This window comes from Rhinopithecus bieti, unplaced genomic scaffold (genome assembly GCF_001698545.2).
Source record: "Rhinopithecus bieti isolate Rb0 unplaced genomic scaffold, ASM169854v2 scaffold_6792, whole genome shotgun sequence".
Taxonomy (NCBI): domain Eukaryota; kingdom Metazoa; phylum Chordata; class Mammalia; order Primates; family Cercopithecidae; genus Rhinopithecus; species Rhinopithecus bieti.
In genome coordinates, this window is record NW_016805361.1 from 1,365,207 (window position 1) to 1,386,824 (window position 21,618).

Sequence of the window (21,618 nt, forward strand, 5' to 3'; positions counted from 1 at the left end):
AGCCAGGCTGCAAGTATAACCCTGTCATAGAAGAAATACAGAAAATAAGAAAAACCATCTTAAAATAAGCTTCATGATGAACTTAAAAAGAGTAGTTACTTTAAAAGATTTAGAAACAACATAGATAAATTTAAAGTTTTAGGGGAAAAAAAATCCTTAAACCCATGTACTAAATTTTGAATATTTCCACTACAGAAGTTAAATGCCCAAACTGATTTGGTATCAAAATTAAAGTGTCAGTAATAGAATTAAGTTATAACTCTCCTTCATCACCATTTTAACATACACTTAAAAGTGGAATTTATTGTTTTGCTGGAATACTTAATAACATTAATTTGAAATAAAGCTTCTAAATATTTCTGGGGCTATAATTCCATTCTTAAAACATAATTTTAAAATAAATCATTCCAAAAAAGGATGATCATAAAAGATTAGCATTTGGGGTAATTAACCCAGTTCCTATTTATCTATCCGTTCAAGAGGTAACTCAGTTTTAAGGATGTTGTTAGAAACATTATTCCACAGTGATTCAAATCTTTCAGCCTATGCACAACCTATAAATGCATAATCGTTTGAAATAAAAATTGCCTTTCCATCATTAAAAAAAAAAATCATCCTTGTTTTCTATTTCAGGTCAGTCTGAACTTATTACCCTGCTTGGATATGCTGCACTCTTCTGGGCATAGAATTTCATAGCAGGTATCAAAATTACCAAGCCATAAAGCCAGCTTTATCAAACAATAATTTCCTATTAACAAGAACTTTGAGTGTATGACTCATTTTACACAAAACAAGTAGACGACAAATAATGATGGTTACAATTAATATTTAAATAATTAAAAGAAAACTGTTAAGGATTTCTGATTACTTTTCTACTTTCTCATACAGCTTAACACCTGGAAACAACTGTATTGGAACCACCTTCCTGAAAGGTGTTAGCTGTTTCGTCTTAAGCACAAACAGAACTAACGTCACATTTCCAGAGAAGGGTGAGGCTGAAATAAGGCGACTACAAATCAGCTTTCAGAAATGGGAAGTCAGTCAACGTTTTCCTCTCTGATAACACTTTATTTGTGCAGCAACAGGGGAATTACAACACATTTTGGAAAATAATTTCTATTGGACCAACTCCTCACTTCGCTGGAAGTAGTCGGATCCAAGACTTAATTTCAACACAATGTTCGACTTATTGCTTGAAGCTGCCGCAGCATAAAACTCGTCTTCGAATGGAAAATTTGACCAACTTCTATGAGGTAAATGAACACGAAAAGTAGGGGTGGGCGGGAGAGGCATACAAGTTTTTTCGGTTTTGGGGGGGAAGAGAGGGCGCATACGAAAAAAGTCCTAAGCAATCATAGAACTGTATCTCTTAAGATGGAAAAGGATGTTATACCAGAGGGCTCAAAAGCTCCCAGGGTCACGGCTCCCCTAACCGAGGGAACTGGGGTTTCACTGCCACTTGGCATGTGGGGAACCCTGGCCTTGGATAAAAAGAGGGTAACTGGAGTAAAATCGTGCTTCAGAACGACCCAGTGCCCGGGATCCCCTGCGAGACCCCGTCTTTCCCGGGACTTCCTCGGGAGCGCCCCCGACCGCCCCGCGGGGGTCGGAGGAGGAGGCAGGGAGGTCCCGCGCCGGTCCAGGCGCCTCCCGGGTCAGTAGAGGATCAACCACCCCGGGGACCCCGGCCGAGGCCGGCGCAGGATAAACTCCCGGACCCCGAACTCCGCCTGCCGCTTCTCGGGGCTGGGCCTCAGCCACCGGTTCCATCGCCCTCCTCACCCCGGCTCCCGCCTACCTCGCGCCTACCGGCCCCTCGACCTCCCTGCCGCCGGCCGGGCCCCCGCGAGGCTGCGCTTCCCGTAAACTCCCCGCCCCGCGCAGCCCCCTCCTTGCCTCGGCCCCGCCCCCGCGGGACCCTGGACAGCGCGTGATTGGCCCGGCCGCGCCGTCACTCTCCGGCCGCGTCGCCTCCCTCGTTTCCTACAGCCCTGAGACCGGCAGTGAGATTAGTGCTCGCGGGGCCACGGCGGAGGGTATCGTGCTGCTCTATTCGCTGCCACTCGCCCGCAGGTCCGCGCGCTCGCCCACCTGAGCCGCGCCGGGGCTGCGGAGCCACGGGCCAGCGCGCTCAGCCCAGCCTAGGAAACAGGCAGCAGTCTCAGCGCGGAGATGGGGAGCGGGCGAAGTTGACGAGTCCCCCGCCCACGCTGCGCCCCTCCTGCGCAGAGGTGCGCTGCCCCTCCACGAGGTGATAGCGCGCTGCCCTGCCCCCCGCCTGCGCGGGACAGCTCGCCCCTACCCACGGGACCCGAAAAGTTCACCCCAAGTCCGAAGAGTAGGCTGCGAGGGCGGTGCCCGGAGCTGGACAGGAGTCTGCTCAAGGGGAGCGGTCCTGGCGGCTCGCCAGGAGTCGGAGGGCGGAGACCCGCTGGAAACTTTATCATCGCCGTAATTACTACGTTTTACTGTTTCTCTCCCCGCAGGGGCTGCAGCCAGCGGTCTGTCGCGCGTGCCTGTGTGCCCGAGGAGCCGCCCCGGGGAGAAGACCCGGCGCGGAGTTGTTCCCCCAGGGGAGATCCGCAGCCCAGCCGAGGGGGTCGGGCGGCCTGGATACGCAGGACCCAGCCCCGCAGCCGCGGACGCCCAGCGGCGGCGAAGTTTGGCTGCTGAGCAGCGCGGCGCCGGGCCACTGGACAGCGGGAGCGATGCCCGTGGGGGGCCTGTTGCCGCTCTTCAGCAGCCCCGCGGGCGGCGGCCTGGGCGGGGGGCTCGGCGGCGGCGGCGGCGGCAGAAAGGTGTCGGGCCCCGCCGCCCTCCGCCTGACGGAGAAGTTCGTGCTGCTGCTGGTATTCAGCGCCTTCATCACGCTCTGCTTCGGGGCGATCTTCTTCCTGCCAGACTCCTCCAAGCTGCTCAGCGGGGTCCTGTTCCACTCCAGCCCCGCCTTGCAGCCGGCCTCCGACCACAAGTCCGGGCCCGGGACGCGCGCCGAGGACGCGGCCGAGGGTCGAGCCCGGCGCCGCGAGGAGGGGGCACCCGGGGACCCGGAGGCCGCCCTGGAGGACAACTTGGCCAGGATCCGCGAAAACCACGAGCGGGCTCTCAGGGAAGCCAAGGAGACCCTGCAGAAGCTGCCCGAGGAGATCCAAAGAGACATCCTACTGGAGAAGAAGAAGGTGGCCCAGGACCAGCTGCGTGACAAGGCGCCGTTCAGAGGCCTGCCCCCGGTGGACTTCGTGCCTCCCATCGGGGTGGAGAGCCGGGAACCCGCCGACGCCGCCATCCGCGAGAAAAGGGCAAAGATCAAAGAGGTGAGTGGGCCGCGCCAGAAATCTCTCCCGACGGGCCGTGTTTTCAGAGAAAAACGGCAAGCCTTTGAAACTCTGAAGACTGCAACAATGCAGTGTATGGGGAGATGGAGGTTTGCCCCCTCCAGGTGCTGTGTCAAAAGCTGTTTCGTTTCCTGTTTTCAATGTGGTAGTAGATGTGTCCAGTGAGATCTAAGGTCAAATCTCTTTGCTTTTAACTAGCCTGCTCTTACTCTGGTGAGCACAAGCCACACGAGGTAGGTATAAATTCATGGGCAGGTAATATACAAACCTCTTTCTCTGGCCGCTACACGGTTAATCACCCCACCAGTAACAGCGACGACACTGATCAGCCCCCTGGTAAGGACTGGGGACTTGGCTTTAAAGTGAGGCTTCACGCGTGGTAAAAGGAGCCGGCATACCCCGGGTTCTGCCATGTGGCCCTTGTCTGCCAGGTGGAATTCCGTGTGTACTTCCAGACTATAAAGGTGAAACTTGAGAACTTCCCATCATCGAGGGATACTATTGTTTACTTTTTTAAGAAATGAAAATATAAAAAGTCTTCTGCCTCTTGTATTTCTAATGCACAGCCAGAAATAAGGTATTCCATGTGATGCAACAGGTTTGCCTCCACAGCTGCACAATGGTGACAAACTTAATCCAGGATAAACATGGACTTTGATACATCTTTCCTAATTTCCTTCTCGTAATTGTCAGTTAGAACTTGTAACATGTGATTAGGTCAGGACCAGCTTAAAGCTGAAGGGGGCCGTAGAAAGTCCTTTCAGGCTGTCATTTTCAAGATGAAAATGGAAGGACCCAGAGCTCCAGAACTCGTTAGTGATGAGTCAGGACTTCAAGCCCGAGGTCCGAACTTCCACCAGTCACCTGTCACCACGTTGTCTGTCGACATGCCTCCTCTCTGAGCTACTTCCCTATGTGAAACGGTACCAGCCTGGGTTTTACATAGAAAAGCTGTAGGAACCACATTAAAAGCATGTCATTCCAAATCTTGATTCGATTTTCTAAAATATGAATGGAGGTAATATTTTTGCCATTTAAAAAATAATATAATCTCTGTGAAAGTAAATATTGTGTTTTCATGTTGGGTAGGTAATCAGGAAAGGAAGTCCCTGATCCCATTTCCAGAGAGTAAACAGATTTTTTAAGGTGGTTGAGAGGTATTTAGTGTAAGTGGCTGCAGAATGAAGGCAGCGGGATTGTCATAGGATTTGTGACTTTGTAATATAAGACCAGCTGAATTTGGTTAAGCTGTAACTGAGCAAGTTAAAGTGGACTTGGATCCCTTTCAGTTTAGTAAGAATGCCTTCATCCCTCCTGTGCAGATAGCTTCTTTCCACAGTCCATCGGCATATCTGCTTTTTTGAGACCCCTCCTCAGGGACAGAACCCTCCCATACTTGGGGGAATGGATTCTACTCTCCAAAACAACTGTCTAGCAGTTTCCTTTCTCCATGAAATCCTGCCTGTGCTACCAAATCAGGAAGGTGGAACAAAGCTCTACTTCTTACCAAATCCTCCGAGACTCCTTAATAATATCCAACCAAAACCATAGGAAATTAACCCCAAATGTTCTGTATCTGCATGTGTTTCTGTTAAATTTGAACAGTGTAATTCATACATGTCATGCGTCCAAAGCCATACGAGCTGCCAGTTAGCTAGTACAAAATGACAGTTGTCCAAGGAAAAGATTTTAATACTAAAGATACATAGATGTTAAGCTGTTGGTACTGACCAACAGTGATTACAAGTGCATTCAGAGCAGAACCAGTGGGACAGTAGCAGTCTCAGACTCAGGACAGCATATTAACAGTGTACATATCCATCCCTGGTAGATCCATGTTGTCTGTGTCCCTAAATCACAAGGTCTTAATTAACCGTGTAAACGAGATTTATGTAGCCTCTGTCTAACATCTTAGCACCTAGATGTTTTGAAACCGCTCAGTCTTGCATAAACTAGTGGAACTAAATGTGTTCTTTAAAATTCCTTGTTGCTGTGAGAACCCAAAAAAGACAGCATAATTAGCTTCAGCGTTTAGTCAAAGGCTAATGGGAAGAAATGGATTATGATTTTCCATCAGATTAGTTCAGGCAGATGTATTCCTTTGGAAACCAAAAGGAAAAAAAAAAGAAATTATGATGCTGTTCTAAAAACTGTGATGTAAATATTTGGCTTTAGAGAGGCAAGAGTGGTTGCCCATTGTAAATAGGGCACTGGACTTTACATATTTGGATTCAGTTTCAGGCACCACTGTGGACTTTTTGTTATAAACAAAATCTTTGCCTTAGTTTTGTTCTTTACCATTCCTGTGTTTTCTTTTCTTTTTTTTTTTTTTTTTTTTGAGACAGTCTGGTTCTGTTGCCCAGGCTGGAGTGCAGTGGCATGATCTTGGCATCTCGGCTCACTCCATCCTCTGCCTCCTGGGTTCGAGCGATTCTCCCGCCTCAGCCTCCCAAATAGCTGAGATTACAGGCATGTGCCACGACACCCAACTAATTTTTGTATTTTTAGTAGAGTCTGGGTTTCACCGTGTTGGCCAGGCTGGTCACGAACTTGACCTCAAGTGATGGACCCACCTGGCCTCTCAAAGTGCTGGGATTACAGGTGTGAGCCACCATGCCTGATCTGTTCCTGTATTTTCTAATTCTCTTTATACTTAGGTTCTCTATCACACCTGAATGCACTAACACTTTTAGTTAAAATTTAGAAAGTGCACTCAAATCTAACATGTTGGAAGCTTGGATTGTAATTTGAGTCAACCTGTTATTTTGTACTTGGTTCAAAGTCAGTCAATACTGTTTTTTATATCTACAGCACAATTATGTTACTAGTACTGCAGTAGATTTTTAGCAACTTTGTGTCTTAGGGGAGATACTCTGTTAATTTCAAATAGGTCATTGTACAGAATGCTTCACAAAAAATGTTAAATGCTTTCCACTACTAATTTGATGGATGGTAAATCTTTGATGTAAAACTTCAAAATAGAATTAAGATCTTCCTCCCTTAACCCCTGTTAAAACTTTGTAAATTAACTCTGGGATTTCGCTGAGATTTAAGATACATACATAGTGTATATTTATTTTCATGAGTTTGATCTTAAAATTGTACTCAGGTTGTCCTTTGCTTTGAAAAGCAGTGTTAGAATAATGAAGCACAAAAGTTAAAATAGCAGCATGGAAGTTTTAGAAAAATAGTCCATTTACTTTTTTTTTTTTTCAATCAGAAATCGTTTTAGCTTCCTTTCTCCCCCGCCCCGTAACCTCTCCCACTTGCGCAATGAGCCTGTGCTGTCCTTTAGGATTTAGAGCCTTAATCCAATTTGGAGGAAGATTTTTTTTTTCTTCCGTTTTCTGGAATTAAGGGGGGTCCTGAGTAACAGGGGCTGAGGCTAAAGACTGTCAGGTTGTTAGAGGGGACTCCTTTCTTCTCAGGCTGGAATCCTCACCAACCTAAGTGGGGATTGGGAGTATGTGCAGACTGGCAGCCTTAGATTTGTCATGTAAGGTGACCCTGCACCTGTGGGGTCACAGTTTCCTTCTCTCAGTTCTCAAACAAGACTTTGGTATTTTATTCCAGACCTATTGTGTAATCATGAATTTAAAGAACATTTTCATATTGATGGCTAATAGTTAAAATACACATTTATTATACTTTATACTAGCCTTTGGCATATAGCCTATAATTTATGTTAACTATTGACAGTTGACCCTTTTGGTAAAGATCAGATGTGAGAATAATCTGCCTTGACAGGTTAAAGTAAAACACGTTTGACACTTAACTTTCTAGTTTATTTGTATGGGTAGTTCTGGGGTGGAAAATAATATTTACAAAATAATAAAAGCCATGATTTGGAGACTCAACCCAAGAAGCTTCAACATCCTTAGGTTGCTTGCCTGTGCCGCTGTGCTGTGACACATTCCCTACTGAACATAGGTCAGTGTGGAATTGCTCCACCCAGGGACCCTTCCCCAGAGCAGGGAGGACATGGGGTGTTTGCGAAGGTTTTTCTCTCCTTAGCAAGTAGATAAGTATTCAACAGTGTAAGTACTGGAATAGGTGCTGACTGCTAATATGCAAAAGCAAAAAAATACATATATACATTAATGGGTAGTTAATTACATTCAGCTTCATTTTCTGTAAGCTGTTGATAGTTTCTCCGAGAAGAGTATTCTGTCTTCCTCTTAACTAGGATTCATATAAAGGAGCTGCTTATGTATATGGGACTTACAACCTAGTTAAAAGTGTGAAAAGAGGTTTTAAAAAATGTATTTTCAAACAAATGCAGCTATCTGTACTTCTTAGATGAGCTAATGAACTAAAGCATCTTGAAAAATTTATCTTAGTATTACACAAGATGCATTTGTATGAGATCTGAATTGGTTGAAATTCGCTGAAGAACTTACATATTTGAATCAGATTATTTCATAAGCTCTGGTAATGCAAATTTTTTATTGAAGAGAATTTTAAGCATGTGTCCAAAGGTCAGAGGGAAGGAATACCTGCAGATCCGTGTGAGGGATGAGGGCTGAATACACAGGGTAGATCAGAATTGCGCTGGAACCTGGTTATACCCCCTAACCCAGTCAAGCACCTGTGGTCTTTTAAATTTCTTTCTTTATAATTGTGTGTATGTTGGTCAAAGAAGAGTTTGATTAGTAAAAATAGGAACAGCCATGGTGGGCTCCAGAGATACTGTGAAACGAGTGGCAAAACAGCCTGTCCCCCAAGTAGATGAAAATAGTAAACGAGATACCTGTTTGGTGCGTTTAGGGAAGAGATTCCCTCTTTGAGGAAATGAGTCTTGACTTTTCCCTCAATATTCTTAGCCTAGTTCCTTGCTTGGTGTTCAGTGATTGAGCTCTATCTTATCCCCACACACCACCTCTCAATCTGTTAAAAGGCCCTTTACACAAACTCTGCAAATTATGGCATGATAACTTTAAATCTCAGATTTTAAAACTAAATGTATGCTCTAAGTCATAAAGTATTGCATCTGAAAGAGATCTGAGAGATAGTTCATTCATTTTACGGTAAAGGCAACCAAGACACAAAGATCTTTCTGGAAATCACGTCACCAGCTAGTGGCAGAGTTGAGTTGCAGAGGGAAGCCCCAGTCTTCTGTGAGTGTTGCTCACTGTCCCCCACATGGCTTGTCTCCTAAATAAAACTCCAAAGAATTGTGTAAATTATCCATGTTTATGATTTGCAGGCCCTAATAGAGAGTAAAAAAACATACAATTGTGCATTATTATAAATTTGACCTTATACTGGCATGGTGGTTTTTTTTTTTTTTTTTTCAGCCAACCATGGATCAAAGTAATTTTTAAGTCAATTGTTAAAAATCTTACCAGTGGCATGGTTTAGAAGCCGCCTTCTTTGTAAAGACACCCAGGGAAAGCTTGATAGGACATCTTATTCTCTTTATAAAGAGCTCTCCAAGAAGCACAGGCATTTGTAATCATTCAGTTAAACAATCTTTATGAAGAAAAGTGGGGAAAAGAAGGAAGGGAGAGCAGAAGAGAGTGAGTTACTGTATATACAAAGGGTGAAAGGGGAGCACCCAGAGAAGGGACATGTGGTGACTAGAAGTGCTGCTTTAAAATTACAAACGTGTGTGCTCTTCTGATACTGCACGATGGATAACAGAAGAATGGCAGCTAACCTAAAGGATGATTATTTTAAAAGTAGACATACATGTAAAAATCGCATCAATCTATGGGCAATTCTTTCCACCCAAGTAGGTTCTGGTGATTCTCTTTTTGGGTGCACTTACCTGTCTCTGCTCCATTCGTTTGGAGCGATGTCGTGGTTAGAAGGATGGTTCTGGACTCACATAACCTGGGTCAGAATCTGTTCTCTACCATTCTCTAGCTTTGTGACCTTCTGCAAATGATTTAATCTCTCAGAACTTTAGTTTCCTCATTTGTAAAATGAGGTTAATAGTAGTACCCACTTTGTTGGATCCCAAGGCTTAAATGTGATAGTAAAGCACTTAGAATGATATCGACATGAAGTGGGCACACAGTAAATGCTGCTTGTGATTATTGCTGTTACTGGTCACCACCAAAAGCCATCAAGCCAAGATTGCATCGATCCATATACTGTTTAATAACTCAGGAAAGTGGATAATGAAGTTTCAAAAGGGCATCAAAAATAGTTAAAATTGAGTTTTAGTGCTTAAAGGGATACATTTCCAGTTCATCAAAAAGACCTTTCCATATAACTGTAATTTTATTGTGCTACGGTGAACACTGATTTTCTTTGATTTCTGCCAAATTCCAAAAAAACTTGTGTCTTTAGAATGATATACTTACTGCATATACGTCTTCAGCTTCTTCAGAATATGTGTTAAAGAATTAATTTGTCTCTTTCTGACAGTCAAATATGCCTATTCCTGCAGATACCATCTTTCTCAGAGTAGTCACAGTCGAGTTATCTTAATTTCTTTTTTTTCTAATAAAGAATTTTTTTATTTACACAATACAGATCGGGTCTCACTATATTTCCCGAGCTGGTTTCAAACTCCTGAGCTGAATCAGTCCTCCCACCTCGGCCTCCCAAAGTGTTGGGATTACAGGTGTGAGCCACCATGCCTGGCTGAGTTACCTGTCTTAAGTATTGAAGTTAATCTTTTACATAAAGAGATCGAGTAAAGTGAATTTCAGTCTGTTTCGTCTTGGAGGAATGTTTTTAAGAAGTGAGAATTATTATTTTAGGCTGGGCAAAAATTATGTAATTCTGATAAATTCTATAATCAGAGCTCCGTCCATCACCTGATAGTCAAAAGTTCCCTTAAATCAGTTTTATTTTGTAGCTCAGAGAGTTTGGTCTTTCTAAGAGCTTCACATTGAATTTAGATTTATTAGGATTCCAGAGCCGCTATTCATTTTACACATGAGAAATAAGGCCAGTGAGCTGTGACTTCCTGAGATGCCCCCAGTGTACAAACAATAGCTGAGAATTGCTTTTCAGGTGTTGAGAAGTACTGAGAACCAGGCCTCACTCCACCTGGGATAAACTTGACTCTAATGAGAACGTGTGCTTTGGTGACTGGCCGACCAGCCTTCCCTCCTCAGCCCCGAATGACGGGCCAACTGCCAGAAGCCCCACTGAGACCATCCTAGAGGGAGGTGGGACATCTTTGCTGGGTAGGGGATTGCCTAAGAAAGCAATACGGGCTAATTCCTTTGCTCCCAGGAATATGGCAGCAGTGCCCCACCCCCACTGAGTTCTGCTAAAGACTTCTGTGATCATTAGGTACTTGAAAGAAAACCAAATGAGATTAAGGCTTAAGAGCATTTAAAAGTCATAGCCCTCATTTCTGTCATGAATACACTGGTAGTTGCTTTCCGTACTTTAGAGCTGAGCAGTCCTGCAGATAATCCAGAACAGAGATAATAAAATTGAAAAGCACACGTATCCTTTGTGTTTACTCAACTTTTGTGACTAGAATGACTCCTTCTTTCTCATGTTTCTCAGTCCGCTCATCTCCTTGGCTATTAAGTTTACCAAAAGCCCAGTCCCTGATTTGCTCTACTGCTTTCTCATCACTCTTGCTGTACATCCTTCATTCAGGTGACACTCAGAACATATTATATTAACTTCATTTGCATTTTTCATGTTTTTATGTGGGTCGCTAATTAGATCATCCTGTCTTGTGTGGGAGTGTTTAGTATGAGCAACTTAGTATGAGAGAGGGCGTGGAGATGAGGGGATAAAAACCTGATGAAGGACACCAAGTTCTGAAAGGGTGGCTTAATAACACAGCATTGCCACCCTCTGAAACAGCCTTTGTTACTGGTGCCTGTTTGTCTGTGCTAGGAGTTTATGAGAAAGGGGGTGAAAGTAATTGGTGTCCGAAGGCCTGTGAATGACTATAGCCAAGACGTGAACTCAGGCCATCCACAGACTACAAGCTATTGATAGTGTCTCCATTTCTGCCAAATTCTTCCTCATTAAATGGTCTCCTCAAGGTCCCTTCAGAACCCTCAGTTCTTCTAAATGACAGGATGATCTCAGAAATAGGACAAGAGGCCAGGGATCCTAGCCTACGCTGGGGGTGGCATGTCCAGCTTCCTGAGCTGATGTTTAGGTCATGATTGTCTGTCCCTAGTTCCTCTTTCACGGGAATACATGCTGGAGCTACGTACTAAAAAGGGAAGTGTGTTTCCTCACTGTATGTCTCTCTTTCGGGGCATAAGACAAGAGAACAGACCTGTGGAATGATTAGGGAAGTCAGGGGTATGTACCCTGTCTCAAAATCTGATTCCCAGCTGCCTGAAATTGACCACCAGTGTTTCTTTTTTACTGTTTTGTTTTGTTTTGAGATGGAGTCTTGCTCTGTTGCCAAGACTGGAGTGCAGTGGTGCAATCTTGTCTCGCTGCAACCTCTGCCTCCTAGGTTCAGGCAATCCTCCTGCCTCAGCCTTCTGAGTAGCTGGGATTACAGACACCTGCCACCATGCTTGGCTAATTTTTGTATTTTTAGTAGAGGCAAGGTTTCTCTACATTGGCCAGGCTAGTCTAAAACTCCTGATCTCAAGTAATGCATCCACCTTGGCCTCCCAAAGTGCTGGGATTACAGGCGTGAGCCACCATGCCTGTCCATTTATTGATTCTTAAAGGTTTGCTTTAAATGTAGATGAATAAAGTTGCTCAGCAGAGTTATTAATATACTTTGAGATTTGTCTTAGCAAGGGATAGAATAGGTTTGTTGAAGCAAGTGTCTTCCATTGTGTTATTTCATTTATAAACTCATGTCTGCTTGGGAAAGAAAAATTTGAAAGCACACTAGAGTAGGAAAAAAAAAATCCTTCATAGTTTTATCAGTAACTAAGTAGTGTCAATAATGCTCCTCCCTAACCCCAATATGTAAGTTCATTTTTCCCCCATGGTTATAACCACACTATATATACTTTTTTTTTCCATTTTCTTTGCAAGTGTCATTTTATGTTAGCATAATATATCCATGTCAAAGCATCATACTTTATTTAACCAGTCCTTTGTACCTGAACATTTAGATTATTTCCACTTTTTTGTTCTTATTTAAAATGCTGAGACAGACACCTTTGTCCAGTAAATTTCTGTCTCACTTTTTATTGCGCACACCCTAGTAAGTGGGATTTTCTTTTAAATTCTTAAGAGGGGAAATAAATTGGCGAACAGATAGTACGTTTTGAGGGATAACTTTCCAGAAACCATTTATACTCCCATGTATCATATAGTGAATGGAGTCTATTGATTCTTTGTGAATTTCATAGGTGATGAAGCAGTATATGGCATTTTCAATTTGCTTTTCTTTGATCAACACTGTCTCCTGTGTTGGTCATTTGCATTTCTTCCTTGGGAGTTGTATAGATAGAACAAGGAAATTTTAAAAGGAGAAAGATTGGGAAGATGGCACAGCTTGGAGGCCTAAGGAATGAGATCCACCAGAGGAGATGGATCTGGCAAGGTGGCTGAATGGAACATGGACTCCTGTGGGAGGCAGAGTCCCCAAGGCAAAAGTTAGGATTTTATAAAGCAAAGTTGGAAGAAAAAAAATTTTTCCCCTAGATTGCACACTTAGGATAAAATATCCTTTATTGATAGGAGCTCTTACCAGGCTCTTGGGACAGCCCACATCCCTCAACTACGACCTAGCCAGCTTGACCAGCGCATCTTCATTTTTAAGTGATAGTTGGGATTTTGCCTCAGATATTTGAGGAAGGTATTGACCTCTCTGGAGATCTGCGGAAGGATCTTTCTCCCTTTGGAGTGTATCAGGATGCTTTTCTAATAGTTGAAGATCAAAAGTAGTCCAAATAGAATTTCAGAAGTGATTTTAATGATGCCAGAAAATGGCAAGTCTTACAAAGCTGAATTCTTAAAGAAGAAAATTTAACCAAAAGGAAATCATGAGATTTCATAGAAATATTTGTTCTTATGTGTGAAGAGGCAGGCTAATCTTGTGTGTGTGAGAGGTCTTCAGTGTTTTAATAGGATAAATATGCATTTTATCAAAGATATTTTAAAGAAAAGCATGATTTTTTGTGTGTGAAGTTTGGGGTTTTTTTTTTTCCACACTAAATCCTTCAAATGTTTTTAGTCATGTTTTTTAAGATAGTGAAGAGCTGCATATTTCAAAATGTATTTATATTCTGACCTTGGTTCATAAAAGTCTGCCAAACGCCAGAACTATTTAAATTTGGCTATAACACTGTGTTAACATGATGAATAACGATTGACATAAATGTACTATATTATTTTTATAAATTGTGGTTAGACATGATAGTAATTTTAGAATATTTACAACACTATTTTTGGAGACTTTCTTTTAGTCAACTAGCAGTGGTGAATGTTTTATCTAGCCAACTACAGGTTTTCAGCTCATAATCAGAAATGCCTGAGAAGTCCATATTGTGATTTAAGGAGTTATTAGCCCAAGTCAGCAATTTTATGAGGCATTCTTATTAGGAAGTATAAAATGAACTTTATGTAGTAAAAAACGTATTTTATAATTGGCATGTATCTAATACATTGTATACATTCACTCATATTAAGCACTTTGGTTAGTCTTCATTATTTAATCCTCCTGTGGTTACTTAACATAGAATGTGTAATGAAGAACTCAGTAGCTTTAAAGGGGGGTGGGAGAGGAGCATAGAAAATGAAGATGATTTATTAACTACTGTTGAAAGCTGCTTTAGCAGTTAGGGTGAATAAAAATGATGATTTATTAAGTATTCCATCGGTAATAAGATAAAGCCACAGTGTAGGGTTGGAAGTACTTCTATTTTCCCTAACTCCCAAGAATACAGAGTTTCTATGACATTGGCTCTTTGCAGTCATCCGTCCCTTCCAGAGCTATCATATTGAGGGCAGGAGAAAGAGCTTCCCCTATTCATCTATGTGTCCAACAGATAAGTTAGCTCTGGGCCCTGCCCATAATAGGGCCCAGTACGTATGTGTTGAATGAATATGCTCTTTGAAATAAACATGCCTGCAGGAGTTACTCAGGTTAAGTATGATTCCGTGCTAAGTAATCTGGTATTCCAGAAGTGGTGTCCACTCATCTTTGAAGTCCTTTCTAATGTATATACTCAATGGCTACAAGCCTTTGTCTTTTTGTTTTTTTTTTTTTCAACAACAGTCAGAAGTCATTTAGAATCAGACCTAGTGAATAAAGAGACTAATGAATGTAGGAAAAGCCTTTTCCAGTTTTCAGGTTGTTTTCCAGAATGATTTATAAAATGAAAACTGCATTCATTTTCTTATATGACCATAAACTGGTGAAAGTGGTGCAAAAAAAAAAAAAAAAACTTTTTGACCAAATATAACACTGGTGAAATAAACGTAGATGATTGTGAGATTCCTTTAAAGGTGAACACTCGAATATAAAGATTCTGTTGTTTTATTGAAAAGTGTTTGTATCTGCAGCCATTTTTTTAAAGATATGTTATTTTTAAAGTAGGTAGTGTCTTCATGTCTTTATTACCTAGAATACTGGACAGTATTTAATAAGGGATGCCATTTTTCTTGTATTTCAGTTTTATACAGGATATACCTAGAGTTGGTTTTGTTTTGCTTCCATTTTGGCAAAAATTTTTGAGAGATAAAGGTGTCTTAATGAGTAATGCTTACAGTACCATACTAAAATGAAAAGTCATAGGTTAGCTGTTATTTTCCACTAGAGAAATCAGAATTACATAAATATTTTCCTCCCTAAGAAGGTGTGATATTTTGAGAAAGAGAAAGAAGCTTGGTTTTCTATTTCCCAGTTTCATATTGTTTCTCCTGAAAAATGCTGTCTCATATAAATAATTGCATGGTAGAGGCTCAATGAATTTTATGCATTTGTCAATGGTCCCTTTTCCAGTTTATTCTGCAGATGACTATTAATCTTCCTAAAACATCACTTCTCCCATATTGCCCAACTCAGGTTTTTTAATGGTCCTCCATTTCCTATAAAGTAATGATTCAGACTTCAACATGCATCAGAATCACCTGCAGGACATGTTAAACTAGATTGCTGGTGCCGGGCGCAGTGGCTCACACCTGTAATCCTAGCACTTTGGGAGGCAGAGGGAAGGATCACTTGAGGCCAGGAATTCGAGACCAGCCTGACCAACGTGGTAAAACCCCATCTCTACTAAAAATACAAAAACTAGCTGGGCATGGTGGTGTGAGCCTGTAGTCCCAGCTACTCAGGAGGCTGAGGCTGAAGAATCACTTGAACCCGGGAGGCGAAGGTTGCAGTGAACTGAGATTGTGCCACTGCACTCCAGCGTGGGTGACAGAGTGAGACTCTGTCTCAAAAATAATAATAATAAAATTTTAAAAGCCTGGAGTTTGATTCAGTAGGCCTGGATGGGCCCCAGACTTTGCATTTTTAACATGTTGCTAGGTGATACTGATTCTTCTGGTCCAGTGACTTCGGCTAGAAAAACACTGCTCTAGAATGAAGTCACAATGAAGTCGCAAATGTTTAGCATGGTATCCGTAGTCATTCATAAATCTGCCTCAGTTTACTTCTTGAGTTGTATCTCTGTTACTTACCAGGAAGGACTCTGTGCTTCCACAAAACTTACATAGTTACTATCTCCAGAACACATGTAGTTTAGGATTTCGTCTTGTTTAGTTTATGGTTCTCAAAAGGAGAGTCTTCTCACGTGCTCAAAATTCATGTCCTCATGAAGCCCTCTTTACATTCTCAACCTTTACTGATCCCTCCCCTTCTGCAAATTCCCATGTTATTTATTATTTCTATCTTTGGCCTGTGTGTCACTGATTTCATGTGCACATATGTTATCTTTCAAGTAGATTTCAGACACCGTAAAAGTGGGGACACCTTTTTTATCTCATAGGTCCATGGCCCAGAATTTGACAATAAAAGGCAATTCATCTTGAATGTAACCCAGATTAAGTATATCAACAAAATGTTTTACAAATGTGAGGCAGTATGGCAGAGTAGAAACACTTCTGGCCTCCCTTTCCACACCTTTGAAAGGGAGCTAATAATTCCTCTTTTTCAGAGTTGTAGGAATTAGAATAGAAAATGTATGTACATCTCTGAGTGCAATGCCTGTCATATAGCATTTATTATTCAATACATAGTATGTACTTACTAGCAGCAAGGAATTGCTGGGAGTAATAAGCTTGGACTTCTGCTAAGGAAAGGGGTTGGTAAGTAAATTGGATTCAGAAAGTCATTTCCAGGAAAGGAAAGTATGTTTTGGCTGCAGTGTTGCTGTATTGACCAGTAATAGCTTGTATTTTCTATTGTTGCCTCCCTTTTTAGTTGTTGTTGCCTCCCTTTTTAGTTGTTGTTGCCAAAATTGTCACTTCCTGTGGCAGGAAAGTAAGCATTATTTTGCCTTGTTAGAATTGTTATTACACAGAAGGGATGCTCATCCTCAGGAAAACCATAGAGAGGGTGTTGAATGGAGTGGTTCCTCATTCATTCGTCAGTGTCCAGTTACCTCTGACTTCTGGGCCTGGTGTCACACAACACTCAGATATGTGGGGAGGAAAGAAAGCCGGGGAAAAAGAAATCTGGAGAAATACCTTCAGGGCATAGAAAGAAATAATTTTTGTGAGCTGAAAAGCTGAAAATATTTCATTCAGAGATAGCTACGTGTGTAAATTTAGCTCAATAATTAGGCATATGGTGCTTTCATTTTAGGATGTATCCACCCTTTGTGATAATATCCGTTGATTATTAGAGCTGCTGCAGCTTTAACTACGTTGCCAGCAGAGATTCCTAGTGCATTTAAGACAAGAATTCAAGAGTGAAATGGAAAACTGAATTAATAATTTGTTCTTGGGTGGTTTTAATCTGCTCCTTATTAACTTTGTAGTTTATGCCTGGAGGATTAGATTTAGAAACAGAACACCAACTAATGTTCTAAAAGTTTACTTCCTTTTATTGGAACATTATACTCTTAAAGATTTTCTAAAGAACATTTTGGCTGTTTTAGTTTTAAATACAAGGTACACTTAAGTTCTTATGATTCAACCTAAAATAATAGAAAGTTTTTAATCTATGATATTAATTTTAACTTTTAAAGTATTTCATGTTAGACTTCAAGGCAGGAATTGTTTAATAAAAACCAACTAATAGAAGGAAAGGTATTCTTCACTGGGCACGAGGATATTTGGATCTCTTTTCCCAAGCTTTTTAAAATCCCCTAGGTCTATATTTTCAATCTTAGAATTTTAAATCTGCTTGCTGTTGATGGTAAAGAAAATAGGAAAATTAAAATCAAAGGTTATTTCTGTTTACTTCCTGTACCTTGTCAAATGTTTCTAAAATTGATCGAAAACAAACCATTGTAATTTTATAAATTGAAAAAAGAGTCGTATTCCAAGATATAGCCTAGTAGGATAAGCTGAAATAGGAAGTTTAAAAACAGCTGTCTGGGAGAGTGGGAGATGGTGATGCTGTCCATCTGCTGCTTGCTTAAAGCTTTAACTACCATCCTATTAGAATATACCTGAGAGTCTGGGAAGTCAGTGTATTTGCTTCTGTGGTTGTAGTTCTCCACCCACCTGTGATCTGAAGAATTACACCCTAGGTTTTTATAAGGTAAAGGCTCTACAATTTAGACATTTAGAAGGGACTTCTTTGAAAACTAGGAAGAAGTTTGGCAAAGTATACCAGGTATTGGTCTGAGTTAACCAATGGTAGTTTATTAGAAAGCTAGTCTGAATTTGTGTATTCTTGATAAATACAAGTTTTGACAGAAATTCTCCACTTTTGACGGATGTGGTAATAGAGGTTGAGGATTTTATAGCCAGATATGCTGCAGGTAATCAGGTGTTAGTTCTAGCTTAATAATTAGCTTAATTTAGTATTAGCTGTCTTTTTCTGTCGTACTTTTTACCCATGCTCTTAATCATCTTCCATCCTTGAGTGTGTTCTGCTGGTGAGATGCGGTACTAATGGTGCAAAGGCAGACAGCAGGAGAGTTGCAGAAGTGGTATTGTATATTTTACACACGTCAGAAGACTAGTCACCTTAATACTGAGTAATTGACTATGATTGACAACAGGGAATGAGCAGCCCTCTCACTTCCTGGAACCTTGAGAGGTGAATTCCATACATTACCACTGGTGTTCAGAAGGATCACCTTTTTCTGATCTGGGGGCACTCGCTCCTAACCTTTTAGAATTCCTGAGAGAGGAAGCTGTCTAGTTACATGATTAGTTAGCACATTTGTGGACCTTTAGCTTTCAGTAGAATTGCTCGAAAGCTGTCTTAGGAAGTAATGCCTTTGGTTAATTTGAAATCTCATGCGTCAGCCGTGTTGCTAGTGTTTTCCAAAACACTGGGGGATTTTTGCAGACAGCATTTTCAGGAGCTGATTTGAAAGTAATAAGCCAAACTGGCAGGGAGGGAAGATTCTTCCTTCACCTCAGGGTTACTTTACTCTGGAGTGCCCTGTCTTCACAAATCCAGGGGACACACACCACATTAGTAGCCATAAGAGTGTCTGTTGTGTGTTATGCAGCCCAGAGTCTTCCACTGGTATATACCAAGTCCCCAAGTTAGATATTTCTCTTTTAAGCAGAATTTTGCCTTCATATTTAAAATAAAAATTATCTTCCTTAGCTGGCTTTTTTTTTTTCTTTTTTTTGAGACAGAGTTTTGCTCTTGTCACCCAGGCTGGAGTGCAGTGGCATGATCTCAGCTCACTGCAGCCTCAGCCTCTTGAGTAGCTGGGATTACAGATGCCCGCCACCACACCCAACTAATTTTTGTATTTTTGGTAGAGACTGGGTTTCACCATGTTGGCCAGGCTGGTCTCGAACTCCTGACCTCAGGTGATCCTCCCACCTTGGCCTCCCAAAGTGCTCGGATTACAGGCGGGAACCACCATGCCCGGCCGGTTGGCTTTTAAACCTCAGCTATTAATTTGCAAGTATATTTGGTTTATGAACAACAGCAGCAACAATAACAATGTCTGATAATTTTCTCTTTTTCTCTAGGTTTAAAACAGAGGCAACAGTTAAAACTATACTTTTAATAAAAAGTGCAGCTTCTCAGTTATACTCCATCATGTATTCCCTTTTTCTCCTAATAGAATGTGTTTGTTATTCTTCCTGTTCTGAGAGTGGCTCCTTAATTGATTTTATACCATCAGTTAGTATTATTATATATAATTAAGGCAATCAATAGCGAGATTTTTAACATCTCATCTTGACATAGATTTTGTTTCCTTTATCTGCAGTTTTTGTTTGTTTTTTGTTTGTTTGTTTGTTTTTTGAGATGGAGTCTCGCTCTGTGGCCCAGGCTGGAGTGCAGTGGCGTGATCTCGGCTCACTGCAAGCTCCGCCTCTCAGGTTCACGCCATTCTCCTGCCTCAGCCTCCCGAGTAGCTGGGACTACAGGCGCCCGCCACCACACCCAACTAATTTTTTGTATTTTTAGTAGAGATGGGGTGTTGTCACTGTGTTAGCCAGGATGGTCTCGATATCCTGACCTCATGATCCACCCGCCTCGGCCTCCTAAAGTGCTGGGATTACAGGCGTGAGCCACTGCGCCCAGCTGTCTGCAGTTTTAATTCTAGACTGGTGAAAAGTATGCCGGTAACTACAGGATACCATTTGTTGAGTGTTCACTTCCTGTTAGAGACTATGCTCACCACTTTATGTACATATTTTCATTAAATGCTCAGAACAAGTATTTGGTTTTTCTCAGAATACGGGTATTTAACCTTATTCTCCTCATTTTATACATAGGAAATTGAGGCCAGGAAGGGGCAAGCAAATTGCCCAGGGTCGAGCAGCTCCTGGGAGGTTGGAACCCAGGTCTGTCTGGTCCCTGCCCCCACCCTCTTCTTGTGCACTCATTTCTGCTGGGTTCCCCACACCCCCTGGTGCCTTGGCAGCCTCAGATCTTACCCACCTTGAATAAAGAATCAGGACTCCTGTTGCAGTCACTCCTCTACCTGAGAAGGAAGTAAAGGGAAATGAGGTGAGGGCTGGCACGATTTCTGTCCCAGCTTGTGGCAGACAACATGCTTTAATTCTGAAAGCAGCACCAATGCTCAGTTTGTCTGGAAAAGCCTCTCAAGAGTAATATTGTACTCAACTTAAGCACTGTGTTTACTAGTATGTGTTCATGTATGTATATATCACCTTGATGAGATTATATATATATATGTGCATAATATGTACTTGGTTATGTGTGTGTATATAATTATCTAAAATAATGCCTTAAGCATTAATGAAAGTTATTGTGGGTTCTGGAAAGTTGTTTAAATCAAGAGAAAGACAATAGTCACTGGAAGAAACAAATCTAAATTTGCTTCCTTTTTCTCCCTCATCTTGGGGCAACTATGACTCCTAAAGTTTAGGATACGTACAATTATTTAATGTTTAAGCAAGAGATTCTATAAAGTATGACCACATTAACAAAAATGTAGTTTGAATTTTAAATTCACAGTGAGCGTATATCACCAAAAAGAATTCTATGAGTCCAAATAATACATTATTACTGACTTGACACTCAAGTTTTATATAGAAGTGACAACAAAGTCTCTGTTTAATTGATCCTGAGAGATACGGACAGTATAACTCTGCAAATGGGGAAACACAGTGTCAATTCAAACCCGAATAGTTTTTTTTTAAATTTTAATATTATATTCCTTTAATAAATCAGATTAAGAATCATTTCCAACAACTCTCCCACAAATATTTAGAAGTGCCACCCTGTGCAAGGCACTGGAGAGATGACAGTAAACAAGACCAGTATCACCACTGCCCACATGGAGCCCAAAGGAGTAGAGAGTAAGGAGGCCCTGGGACAAGTACCCTGGGAGGAGCCTAGAGGTACTATGGGAGCCTGGGATAGAACATAACTCTGGCAGATTGGGGTGTTCAGGAACACTTTCTAAATGAAGTAAAGTATTAGACCTGAGGATGAGTGGGAATTAGCCAGTTGCAGGCAAGATGAAGAGGGCTGCAGGATAGGAGTGGAATATATGAAGGTCCCCAGGGCAGCCAGAGGACTGAGCCAGAGTAGTAGTGCTGAGAAGAGGAAGTGGGCCACAGAAATGAAGCAGAGAAGGGGTCTGACCAGGTGTTTAGACTTTATCCTGAGATCATCAGGAACCATGGGAGGGTTTTAAGTTGCAGAAATAATATCAAATCTGCATTTTTGGATAAGACTAGAGTCTAGGATATGTGTTAGAAGGCTCGGCAGTGATCCAGATGAGAGGTGAGGATGGCCTAAATGCATAAAGGGGTAGTGAAGATAAAGAAAGTGAACAGATCCTTGAGATACTTAAAAATGGAATTTATA

The 21,618-nt window shown here is 41.7% G+C and overlaps 1 protein-coding gene across 3 annotated transcripts in view; it reads left to right on the top strand.

Moving 5' to 3' along the window:
• The first annotated feature begins 992 nt into the window (after nt 1–992).
• The window catches only part of MAN1A1 (mannosidase alpha class 1A member 1), a 168,354-nt gene continuing 147,728 nt past the window's right edge, over nt 993–21,618 (top strand). Inside the window, exons 1-2 of one of the 3 annotated variants that reach the window (XM_017872224.1) lie at nt 993–1,253; nt 2,487–3,314. In XM_017872224.1, coding sequence (XP_017727713.1) covers nt 1,227–1,253; nt 2,487–3,314 — 855 coding nt within the window. In that variant the 5' untranslated portion in view covers nt 993–1,226. Of the gene's footprint in view, nt 1,254–1,999; nt 2,252–2,486; nt 3,315–21,618 lie in introns of those variants that run through there. The other 2 variants (XM_017872226.1, XM_017872227.1) reach the window with 2 other exon arrangements.